Genomic DNA, 13,291 nt, shown 5'->3' with positions numbered 1-13,291 from the left:
ATCATCTGACAGTTGTATGGGCACTCTCTTGTAGGTAACTAACTGCTTTTCTCTTGCTGCTCTTAAGATTCTCTCTTTTTCTTTAGCCCTTGGCATTTTAATTATAATGTGTCTTGGTGTGGTCCTCTTTGGATTCCTTTTGTTTGGGGTTCTCTACGCTTCCTGGGCTTGTAAGTCTATTTCTTTCACCAGGTGGGGGAAGTTTTCTGTCATTATTTCTTCAAATAGGTTGTTAATATCTTGCTCTTTCTCTTCTTCTGGCACCCCCATAATTCGGATGTTGGTACGCTTAAAGTTGTCCCAGAAGCTCCTTATACTATCTTCATATTTTTTGATTCTTTTATCTTTTTGCTCTTCTGGTTGGGTTTTGTTTTGCTTCCTCATATTTCAAATCATTGACTTGATTCTCAGGATCCTCTGGTCTACTATTGAATCCCTGTATATTACTCTTTATTTCAGTCAGTGTATGCTAAATTTCTGACTGGTCCATTTCCATTTTTTTTTTTTTTTTTTTTTTTGGCATTCTTACTAAGATCCTTGAAAGTTTCACTAAATCCTTTGAAGGTTTCCAGAATATTCTTGAGTAACCTTATAACTGTGGTTTTGAACTCTATCCAGTGGTTTACTTTCTTCCATTTCCTTCATTTATAACATGTTTCTTTGTCTCTGCATTTTGGCTATTTCCCTCTGTTTGTTCCTATGTATTGTGTAGAGCTGCTAAGTCTCCTTGAGTTGATAGAGTGTCCTTGTGTGCTAGGTGTCCTATAGGGCCCAGTGGCTCAAGCCTTCCCAATCACCTGAGGTGGACACTCTAGATCAGGGGTTCTCACAGGTTGAGAACCGCTGCTATAGAGCCTAAGACCATCGAAAAACACAGATATTTACATTATGATTCATTAACAGTAGCAAAATTAGTTATGAAGTAGCAACGAAAATAATTTTATGGTTGGGGGTCACCACAACATGAGGAACTGTATTAAAGGGTCACGGCATTAGAAAGGTTGAGAACCACTGCTCTAGATACACTCCTTTGTGGGCTATGTGCACAGTCTTGTTGTAGTTGAGCCTTGATTGCTATTGGTGTCACTGGGAGGAATTGACTTCCAGGCCAATTGGCTGTGGGGACCAGATGTGACTACAGTGGGAGAGCTGCTGTGCAGAAGACACCCTTATGGAGCATGACTTGCTTCAGTGGGGTTTTGGTGCTCACGGAGTCTGCTCCTTGAGTGTGTCACTTATGGATAATCTGGTATGGTCCTACACTGACCACTGGGTACACTGGCTCTTTGGTCTTCAGGGAGGTGCAAAGTCAGCCACTGCCTGGGGCCACCCAGCAGGAGCTACAGAGAGATTTGCAAATTCCTCCCCTTTGTATCAGGTTTGGAAGTGCCCAGACAAGGCCCAGCTGTGAAGTAAGGCAGGCTAGTGCTGGTGCCTGGTCTTGGGCCTTTTATTGATAGGTTTGGGGCTCCCTGATCCAGCTGCAGCTTGTTTGACAGGTTTTAGCCTGAGCAAGGACAAGCCATTCATATGCAAAAGCTGCTGCACACAGCTTGGGTGGGGTTGTAAATTGGATGGGGCGGAGTCTCAGGGAATCACCAGGGCTAAGCAAACAGAAATGGCTGCCAGTCAGCCCTGCAACTGGGGAGGTCCCAGAACAGGAACAATGACCCCTGTGAGCACCTCCATCTGGAAGAAAGCAGCCCCCAAGTACTTGCCCTGCGATGCCAGACAGTCCAGTTCCTCCTCGTATGTGTCTGGGTCCCCCAGAGCCTCCCCCAGCACTGGAGCTCTGAGGAAGTGGGAGCTTGTAAGTTCAGTTTGTGTGCCGGCCTTTTAAGAGGAACAGTTGGGTCTCCAGCAACCTCTGTGTCACTGAGCCCCAATCCCCACTGGTTTTTACAGCCCGTAGTTCTTACTGCCCGTAGGGACTTCTTTTCCCAGCTCTGGGACCCTAGGCTGGGGGTCTGGGGTGAGGCTGGGATTCCTTGCTCCTCTGAGCGGCCTCTGCAGAGACGATCTCCCTCCTGATGAAAAAGCGGCACACGTGGGTGCCGGATCAGCCCATTCCTTGCCTCCGCATCTGCTACCGGTCTCAGTGTGCTTTCTTCTTCTCTAGTTGTAGGACTTCCATTCAGCCAGCTTTCCAGTGGCTCTGGATGATGGTTGTTCTGTATTTTAGTTGTAATTTTGATGTGGTTGTGGGAGGCAGCAAATACAGGCATTTGCCCACGCTGCCATCTTGGTCTCTTATCCCCTGACTATTGGTGCCTGCAAGGTGTTGGGCCATATGGGCAGGTTTTCATATATTGAGTGACCTCCTACTTTTGAACATTAAGTTGTTTGTGTTTTTCCAATATTATGTCAAGAATATCTTTATACATAAATGTGTTAATGCATCTCTAACTTTTGCTAAATTTATATCCCTAGAAATGGGTTATAATATATTTTGATCATCTATTGTTTTTGCAACACATACACACAATCACATGATCGCTTTTCTGATGAGAAATAGAACACATGTTCACTGCAGAACTCTAGAAAAAATACAGAAAAACACAAAGAAGGAAATTAAAGTCACCCATAATCCTACCCTCTTTCGTGTTTGGGATGCATTCTTCTTGTTTTATTCGTGTGTTCGGTATGCTTATGAACACCCACCCACACTCACATTCAGACACACTATGCGCTACGAATTGTGAGCCTGCTGGAATACCGGGGGCGAGGGGGTGGGGGGGAGGCAGATTTATTTGTCCACTTTTTAAAACATTCACTGTTTACAAAATTTTTTCAAAATGGTTGAAACAACCCAAATACCCATCCACTGGTGGTGAATGGGTAAATAAAATGTGGTAGACCCATAGAAAGTAATATTACTTAACAACAAAAAGGACTGAAGAGCTTACACGTGCTGCAACATAGATAAACCTCAAAAACATGATGCTGAGTGAAAGAAGCCAGATGCAGAAGACCACAAATTGCATTATTCTAGCATCATTCCATTTATATGAAATGCCCAGTAAAGACAAATCTCTAGAGGCAGAAATCAGTGGTTGCCTGGGGCCGGGGGTGAAAGCAATGATGGAGTGTAAGTGGGCACGAGGGAGCTTTGGGGGTGATGGAAATGTTCAGAGACTGGATTGTGGTGATGGTCACACAACTTAGCACATTTTCTAAAAATCATTGTGCACTTAGCATGAGGTGAATTGTGTGGGATTTTGTAATACTTCAATAAAGTTTATTTTTAAAATGAATAAAGGAACAAAAATAAAGTTTTATTTGGAAAATATAGAAAAGCACAAAGAACAAAATTTCCTTCCTTCCGTTCCTTTCTTGCTCTTTAATCTTTAATCCATCTGGAACTTATTTTGATATGTGGCTTAAGATAGAATCTAACTTAAATTTCTCCCTAATCATTGAACAATTGTCTCAGTACAATTCCTGAATAATTCATCTTTTACCTACTAATTGGAAATAGCCACTTTTATTATATCTTAAATGCTTATCTCTACTTGAATCTCTTTCTAGGCACTTTTTATCTCATTCTATTTATCTATCTGTGCTTTCATGTACCATGCGGAAGGACATAGTTTTAATTATTTTGGCTTTATGATACATTTTAAATCTGGTGGTACAAGTCACCTCTCATCTCTTTTTAGACTGTTATCTCCTGTTTAGTCTTCCAGATGCATTTTAGAGTCACTTTGTCAAGTAAAAGAAATATCCTTCTATGATTCTAATTGGAATTGAATTAAACTAAAAATCTAATTTGGAGAAAACTGACACCTCTACTCTTGAATCTAAATATCCAGGAACATGACATGCCTCCTCATTTAAGTCTACTTTTGTGTTTCTCACTTAAGGTATTTTTCTCATTCCGATTACTAGGGATTACACACTTATTATTTGGTTTGTTGTTAGTTATTTAATCTTTTGTTAATATTGTAAAGGATATTATTTTGCCATTGTTTACTTACTGGTTGTTGCTGATATAAAGAAACAATTTGTGCTAACTGGTTCTTTAAATGGAATCTTCTACTATTTCCTACTAGTTTTCATGCTTAGGGATTATTTTAAGGTTTTTATTTAAGAAAGGCATGTACACTGAGTGGCCAGATTATTATGATCTCTGAACGCATAATAATCTGGCCACTCAGTGGATATCCTATATAATAAAAGGCTAATATGCAAATTGTCCCCTCGACCAGGAGTTAGACCAGCAGGTAGGCCGGCCAACCGCACATGTCCCCTCCCCCTGGCCAGGCTGGCTGGACCCCACCCATGCACGAATTCATGCACCGGGCTATACACACACACACACACACACACACACACACACACACACACACACACTGAGTGGCCAGATGATTATTATGCGTTCAGAGATCATAATAATCTGGCCACTCAGTATATATCATTTTCAAATAAGAGTTTTTTTCTTTCCAAGAGGTATGCTTCTAAATTCTTTTTCTCTCTTATTTCATTGATTAATGGTGTGGTGTGAATTCTTCCCCTCCCCCTTTTTCCTTTAATGAGAATGTCTTCAGTGTTTCACCATTTGTGAGATATTAAAGACTGATTTGAACTAAAGATGCTTCAAGGAAGTATCCTTCCGGGTGCTAGTTGATTAAGCATTCATAACAGCAGTAAGTATTGGATTTTACCAAATGCCTTCCTGTGTTTTGTGAGTTGGTCAGACTTTTTTTTCCCTGTGAACTATTGATGTGATGGAATGATATTCATAGATTTCTTTATATTGAACCACACTTACATTCCTGGAATATAATTCTGCATGGTCATGGTATGTCATCCTTGTAATATTCAGGTAGATTCTACTTGCTATCACTCTATTGAGAATTTTCATAGCCATATTAATAAGTTGGTGATTTTATTTTGGCTCTGTTTGTCAGTCTCTGTTATCAGGAGTTTGCTAGCTGAGTGAAATGAACTAGGAGGATTTTCATATTTCTTATGCTCCAGCACAATTTCTGTATACGGGAATTATCTAGGATATTATTGAACACTTGGGTGAGGGGAGCTTGTCCATAAACCTTTCTGAAGTCAAGCATTTTTATTAGCGCCCTTTCCTTCCCCAGCACATACAATTTTACTTATCTCTTGCAGGAGGAATCTTTGAGTATGCAGACGGTCCCAACGCCCAGGTCATGAACGCCGAGGAGCATGCCTTTCGATTTTCTGCCAACATCATCAACAGGAACCGGACTCTGCTGCCCAACACTACCTTGACCTATGACATCCAGAGGATTCACTTCCACGATAGCTTCGAAGCCACCAAGAAGGGTGAGTGCGCTGCCCTGTCTGCTCTCCTCCCTGCCTGAGCAGAGTAGGGTGGGGGTTTGCTGTCCAAGGTGCTGAAAATAGTCCAAAGTTTTGGGTGGACTTTAGGCGTAGATCCTTTTCCCATCAGGGTTTCGAGACCTGTATCAGTCCCAGTTCACTTTAGGATGAGTCACCCCAGGGCCAGTAGGTTATCCATCAGGAGTTCCCATGCCACTGTCAGGGGCCATGAGGGAATGAGGGCCATGAGAGCATGGGAGGGGCTTGAGGGGTGCGGGGTGGGGCCTGAGATGGGGCTGGGGAGCAAGCAGTATGGAGGGCAGCCCAGGTCTCTGACACCTCTAAACTGAAGACATTTTCAAAGTTGTCTTTATTTCATTGAAATTCTACCCAGAATGTAAAAAATTGAAATGCATATAAAACAGAATATGTATAAGTTCAAATATGCAACATTTACTTGCCATAAAAAGACTTACTAAAAACAGCAAAGCTGCTTCTATGACTTCAACAGTTTGACCCCAGAGGCTATGGATGACATTGAAGTCTGACATTGACCTCAGCATTCAATGTTTTCATATTTTGTTTTGGCTACAAAATAACATGAAAATCGTAATTCATAAAAACAGGTGGTAGTAAATTCAATCAGCTTTTCCCACACCTGTATTTTTAAAATTTTTTTAAAAAAATGTTGAACATCATCCTTCTTCATCAGTGAGACATTTACAGTAAACTTCAATCACTGCACAGAAAAGACTGGAGAATTTTATTCCAAGGAAAAAAGGTAACTTACCAATACCTGAATGAACTAGCAGTTTCCACTGTGGCACATTTGAGTATACAAGTATGCTATCTTGTTACTGTATTTAAAAATGTGGTTCATATACATATTTAATTGAAATTTAGCTTAAAGGTTTAGATAACTCTGAAAATAATTTCCATAGAACCCTCGAGTTCCATGGAACTTCATTTTAAAATCTTAGGTCTAAGGACTCTCATTCCCAGGGTAGACTAGGTCATCCTTCCTATAATACACTATCATAGCCCCTTGCTTTTCTTCTTCAAAGCTATTATCACAATTAATAGTTAAGTAATTGTGTGTGTTTAATGTCTTTTCCTTTCTCTCCAATACCATGAAAGGAAGGCACCCTCTTTTTAACCAATATAGCCCTGGCAACTAAAAGCCTGGTGTGTAGTAAGTGCTCAATGAAATGATCATCGAGTGAATCAATGAATGAATGGTGTGAGAACAGGAAATGGGAGTCTGAATAAGACCCCTGTCAGTTGAGCTTAGGGACAACATCATCCATATATCTTGGGAAAACTGAGGCCCATCCACAGGGGACCCTTGGTCTTTCTAAAGGATTCCCAGTTGCTAATGAAGGTTTCCTGAGCTCCCAGGAGCAGATTTGCCAAAGCTTTCTGTTGCTGGCTCTGTTTACCCACAAAGCACCATTGTGGGTAAACATTTCAGCATAGAAGAGCAGAGAGGCATGGGCTTGCAGCCAGACTGCCTGTATTTGCACCATGTTCACTGTGATATTAGTTGTGTAACCTTGGAGAATATGTGCCTCAGTTTTCTCATCTATAAAATGGGCACAACTTTGTGAAGTGCTTAGATCCATGACTGGCACATGGGAAGTACCACATTGGACTTCACCTTTATTACATTGACTGGCTTGCTCTCCACATCCTGAGCCATCAAGTCAGGGGCCTCACTCCTATAAGCACTTTCCTACTGCTGGCCCTTGTCCCTCCCACCCTGCTTCTCCTTGCCTTGTGCACTGAAATTGGGAGGGTCCCTGACATTGAAAACGGCTAATGCTGACACTTTTGAGGCCATTGCCCTGAGTCTCAAGGCCAACCTGCACCGAGACTAGAGGCACCTTGCCCTCTGGCCATCCCCCTCCCCGCCCCCATCAACCTCAAAGAGTGGTCCATCGCCCATCTCCCCTCTCCTATGCTGGCATGCCCTCTGCTCTGGCTATGTCCTCACCACTCCCTCCCCAGCATGCCCTGCAGCCAACACTGTGTAGTCAGGTGTCCACCTCCCTGCTAAGAGTTCGTGCTGGCACCCTCTGCCCGGCCTTGTCCATATAGAAAATGATTGAACTCAATCAAGGAAACTGCTCAGTGAAAAGGTCAGGACACAGAACAAATGCCTGGAGCCAGAACACAAGAGGCCCACGTGGGCAGAACCACCCCAAAGGGCTAAGCAGAGTCTTCTGTCCATTTTTTCTAAAAAACCACTAAAATAATACAATGACTGTCTAGTGGTGCACTTGCAGTTCAGTGCAGGAGCCTTCTCCAGGCAGCAGTGAGCCCATGGCAGAGCTCCAGAGCCTCCTGAGGCACTTCCTCCAGTGGGAACGTCCAGTCCTGCACAATGCACAACTGCCAGGGGTGGGTGAGCAGGCCGGAGACGGAAACACCCAGCTCAGGAAATCCAGCCAGACTGGTGCAGGTGACCAAAGCCACAGCCCCTCTCCATTCCACACCAGCTCACCTGACCTGTTTGCGTAAAACCCTGGGTGGTATGTCCTACCTTCTTTCCCTAAATCATCATTGGAGCCCATGCGGGCATGCGCAATCTAGCCCTAACATGACCTTCCAGCCACATCCATACTACTCGTTAGCTCGGCCTCTGGGTTCTAGCCATACCTGCCATCTGCAGGTACCAGGCTTCCTCCCACCTCATGGCTTTTGCACATGCTATGCCCTCTGCTTGTAATTCCCTTTCCCTTGTAAGTCCCACCTCTGCACTTCCCTTTGTCTAGCTAACTCACCCTTCTCTCAAACCTCTGGGCCTTAGGGCAACCCTTGTCATGCCCCCAGATAAGGTCAGCTCTCCCACTTCTATCTGGCAACACTCTGGACTTTTCTTTCACAATTTTGAGCCGTGTGTGTGTGTGTGTGTGTGTGTGTGTGTGTGTGTGATTATCCATCTCTTCTGCCCTTTGCTTTTTCACTGCTGTGCTTAGCACCATTGCTCTGACTTCTACTGCCATGTACTAGTGTTGCCTAGTTTTGACCTTGACATACCTAGAATTCCAGAGTGTGCTTTTTTGAGTCTTGCTTCTTTCACCCTATGACATATCTATGAGATCTGTCTGTTGTTGAATAACACAGTGGCCTATTGTTCTTCAGTGTTGCATAGCATTCCATTATACGAATATACCCCAGTTTTTCAAAATAAAAAATAACTGTTGGACATTTGAGTTGTTTCCATTTGGGGCCGTAGAATAGCACTGTAGGTGTCTTTCGGTGTGCCAGTGTGCACATTTTTTGTTGATGTGCACCTAGGATTGGAAGTGTGAGGCCATAGGATGTGCAAACAGCCGAACGGTTTTCCCAGGTTGCCGCACCGATATGCACTCCCTCGGCGGTGGATGGCACTCGCCTGGCTCCATGTCTTTACCAACTCTTGGAAAATCACTTTTCTTTCCATTTTGGCCATCTGCGTGGTTTATGTAGTAGGCATCTCATGGCGGTGTTATTTTGTATTTCCCTGGTGACCAGAGAGGTTGGGCATCTTTTCATATGCTAACAGATCGTTGGAATCTTTTCTTCCCTGGAGTGCCTTTTTGAGCCTTTCGACCACTTCTAAAAATCCAGTTGCTTGTCATGGTCTTATTGATTTGTGCAGGTCTTTTATAAATTCTGGATAAGAGCCCTTGGTTAAATGTACATGTGTATTGCATATATCTATTACAGATGACTTTGCCTTTCCACTCTCTTAGCAGTATCTTTGGAGGAGCAAAGTTCTTCATTGAAAGAAGTCCAATGTATTGGTATTTCTCATTATGGCTAATGCCTTTTGTGTTCTGTTTCTGTCTATCCCAAGGTCAGGGATATTCTCCTAGTTTCTCTGCTAGAAGCCCTCTGGTTTTGTCTGCCATGGTTAGCTCTGTGATCTGTCTCAGATCAATGTCTCATGTCTGGTGGAAGGTAGGGGTAGAGGCGATTTTTCCTTGCACCAAGCTGGTGGGAGTGAGGACGATTCCGCTGCTCAGGAGGGCTCTGTGGAAGTATCTCCTGAAGCTAAATGTGTGCCTGCAAGGATGTTTCTAGCCACTTTATTGATCGTAGCCAAAAGTGGGAAATAAGTTAATGGCCTCCATCAGCAGGAGAATGAATAGATTGGGGTATAGTTATACAAGGGAATTAGAATCAGCAATAAAGAAAGAACAAACTCTTGCTATGCCCAACGTCATGAATGAACCTCACTACTGAGTGTATAAACAGCAGTTACCTCTGGGGGAGGGAGTAGTATACTACTAGTAGTAGGATATTAACTGGGAAGGGGCAGGGAAAACCTTCCTATGTGTTGGACATGTGCTATATTTGATCCAAGTAGTAGTTACGTGAGTACAGTTCTATTACAGTAAAAATTCATAAAAGTCTGTGCTTAAAATGAATGCACTTCACTATAGAGGGTTGTTATCTCAATTTTAAAAAAATTGAATAGCTCCTCTCTGCCTTCACTCTCCCTCAATGTCCCTCTGATAATATGCCAAGGATCCACTCTGACCATGGGGGCATGCCTGCCGTTTGATCACGCTCCCCACAGGGCACCCTGCATCCCTTGGGGAGCCCTTATTCTGTGATCTTTATTTTTCCTTTGATCTTTGGCTTTTTTAAATTCTCAGGAGCATCCTTAGGCCTCTTCCATGGGGGGTGATGTTGGGCCTACTTCCGATTAACCCAGTGATAACTCATTCTCCCTAGGCAGAGGTGCCTGTCAGTCACCACTCCCTTTCGCAGCAACTGGATCCAGCCATCCCGGGCCATGCGGGTGCGGAGATGCAGAGGCAAGGAGCCTGGCACCGCCTGCCCTGCCAGCTCTGGTCGAATTAGTACTTCCCTCCACAGAGGCCCAGGAGGCCTTTCCCCATTAAAAGGGACTTTCACTTTTTGTCTTAATTTTTCAATGGTTTGTGGAAAATGAAAAGATAAGTGACGGCCAGGCGGCGCCTGAGCCTGCAACCCAGAGAGCGTCTGTGTTTTCTTCCAGGCCTGACCGGAGCGGGCCTGGAATCGACCCAGCGCTCCCCAGGCTCCTCTGCCTTCACTTATTCTCTGGGCTGCTCAATTCCTTTTAAGACACAAATTGATTGGGATAATTTCTGCTATAACTACAATTGCCATGGAAAGGAGGAGGGGGGGAGTGCATTCAGGCTGTGGACTCCTGCAATGACTGTGAACCATTGAGTTACTGTAAAATGACCAGAAAATGGATTTAAAATTGAAGCCACAAATAATGTAATTACTGCAGTGTGTGCTCAGGGCTGCCAGAACAAGGGTTGGCTGCTGCTCTGGAAACATCTGGAGATAAAGTTGCTGCTGCTGCTGCTGCTACTACTATAACCCCTGCCATGGTCCCTTTGAGAAAACAGTGTTCTTCCAGACTGGGAGATTATTAGAGTGTGGAAGGAACATGAAGGGAACAAGAAAAGGGGTGTGAAGAAAGGCCACGGAGGAGAAATAGGTGAAAGGCAGAACTGATGCTTCCTGCCACCCAATAGTGAGATCTAATCACTACATCTCTGGCAGAATAAAACCCAGTGTGGTCATCATATCAACACTACTGTCAACACTAGTGCACCATCAACACAGTTACTCTCATCACCATCAACCATGGTTTCATCTCCACTCTTAGCCTCAACACCACCATCACCACCCCCACTGTCATCATCACTATCACTGCCATGACAGCAGCATCTCTATCATCACCAATCTCATCTTCACTAACATTACCACCATCATTTCTTACCATCACCATCTTCAGTTACAGTCATGGCATTGACATCTTCATCATCACCAATCTTATCAACACCATCAAAATTTTTATCTCCTCCCCTCTTATCCATGTTTACATCGCCATCATTATTTCCACCATCATCATCACGGTCACTGTCATGGCATTAACATATTTATCACCATCCATCCCATCATCATCCCACCATTATGTCACAACATCGTTGTTACCATCAATTCCACCCTCATTAATGGCATCACCAGGATCAACAACAGCCCCATGATATGGTCTTCACTGTTATGACTATCATTACAGTTACCTTTACCATTATCACTACAATCAATGTCAAAATCCATTGTATAACTATACCCCAATCTATTCATTCTCCTTCATGATCACTCTTACAATCCTCCACATCATCATAATTTGTGGTAGGTCCACTCTCCCCTACCTCAGTTAAACAGGGATACCCAGACCTTGGACCTGCAGGGGGCCATGATCTAAAAGGTTGAGCTGGATGAGGTGAAAGGAAAGCATTTGCTGCCTGCCTGCCTCAAGACTTAGATCAAAGGGGGAAATCCAAAACACAGGTTCTGGGAGGTGGTTGTGAGAGGAAATGAGACACACAAGTCATTTGACTAAGTCATCAATCGAAGTTCCTCAAAGGAAAAGAGAAAGAGTAGAGACAGGAGATGATGGGATGGAAGCCAGGGATATCAGAGGACAGCTAGAAGGTTCAAAACAGAGACAGGAGGTAGAGCATTAGAGAAACCTGCAGATTTTATCAGGTTCCCATGACCTCTGGCTTGGGCAGCTGTCACTTCCTCACTGTCACCATCTCCTCCATGTTGGTTTCCAGCCTCCGTGGCTACCAAGTGACTCATACATAGTCTCTTCCCTCAGGCAGCACCTCCTCTTAAGGGGACAAAGTGGTGAGAGCAGACAACTGCACACCCAGACAGCAGGAGAACAGCATGAATGGGTAGTGAGAGTACAGGTCAATGATCAGCTTCCTTGGGAGAAAGACACTGAAAAGAAGAACTGTCCCTAAACGTGACAATTTACCAACACACCCAGAGTTCCTATTTTTGAAGCACTTATTATCACTGGTGTTTGTCTCTCACACACAGTCACCATACAGAGTGCTGCTAAAGTTTATTGACTCTAGGGCGACAATACAGGGATTTGACCTCCAGTCCCACAGCTATAGGAGCCCAGGAGCCCCACTGTGCATCCTCTCCTGAACTTGGCATTGGCCAGGAGGAGTCCTGATGACCCAGGAAATGCTCTCTGTACAGGCCCCGCTGCTTCCCATACAGGGCTGCCCTGTCCCATGTTCCAGGTGGTTCTGCAGACTCCTAACAATCACCAGCCCACCTCCCAGAGTGTAGTATCTTTCATGTAAGCCATTAATGGCATTCTCTGGTGTTCTTAGGGGGAAAATAAGCACTTTATATACCAGAGTAATATCTCCTATCCCCAGGAAGCAGTGAAGGAGGTGGGAGCACATCAGTGGAGAGGGAAAATAATCAAAGATCACACATTCTGATTGATTAGAAACTACCCTGGATCCCTGGATCCATTGGTACCACCCTTAGTCCAAGCAAGAGGGGTCCTTTCCCAGGGCCTGTGCTTTGGAGATGCTGCCCTCGTCTTCTTCTGGTCGACATCTCCTCCCAGAATAGGGGTCAGTGGGACCAAGGGGACTTGCCTATTAAGACTCTGTGCCCTGCCTCTCTAATCTTTGCTCCAAGTATCCAGAACCCTGAATTTCCTGCCCAGTAGCCTGCATGAGCCTCTTCCCTGAGCTGTCCTACAGAGGGGAGCCATGCTGCCATGGTCGCACTTGTAGGCCCTATCTAAGGGTGACATGGGAGAGGTGTGGACACCCCCCTCTGATACAAGGGGGAGCAAGTGGTCAAACAGAAGGAGACGGGATGGGGGTTGGTGCCATCTCTCCCCACATTACTGCATGGTAAGTCCCCATCCTCACTTTCCAGGCTGTTCTATCCTGACTTTCCAGGTTGTTATGAAGGCTTGTTGTCAAGTTGGGGGTGGGGCAGAGCATGTTTTATATAACAGTTTGTCAGCTTATAACATTTAACTATTTAGCCATATGTTATATGGACCTCCATTTGTACTCTTGCCCTGGGCCCTACAGATGTTAGGGGTGGACTTAAGGCCAGAGGTCATTCCCAGAGGCCCTTGAGGCTGCTAGGATGCATCGAATCCACTGGG

General features: G+C 44.4%; 1 protein-coding gene across 1 annotated transcript in view; it reads left to right on the top strand.

Moving 5' to 3' along the window:
• The window catches only part of GRIK3 (glutamate ionotropic receptor kainate type subunit 3), a 196,680-nt gene that overhangs the window by 119,072 nt on the left and 64,317 nt on the right, over nucleotides 1-13,291 (top strand). Inside the window, exon 2 of the mRNA XM_008151137.3 lies at nucleotides 5,125-5,301. Within this exon, the coding sequence (XP_008149359.1) occupies nucleotides 5,125-5,301 (177 nt within the window). The remainder of the gene's footprint in view (nucleotides 1-5,124; nucleotides 5,302-13,291) is intronic.

The sequence above is a fragment of the Eptesicus fuscus genome, chromosome 9, assembly GCF_027574615.1.
Source record: "Eptesicus fuscus isolate TK198812 chromosome 9, DD_ASM_mEF_20220401, whole genome shotgun sequence".
Lineage (NCBI taxonomy): Eukaryota > Metazoa > Chordata > Mammalia > Chiroptera > Vespertilionidae > Eptesicus > Eptesicus fuscus.
This window is presented reverse-complemented; position numbering and strand designations above follow the sequence as displayed.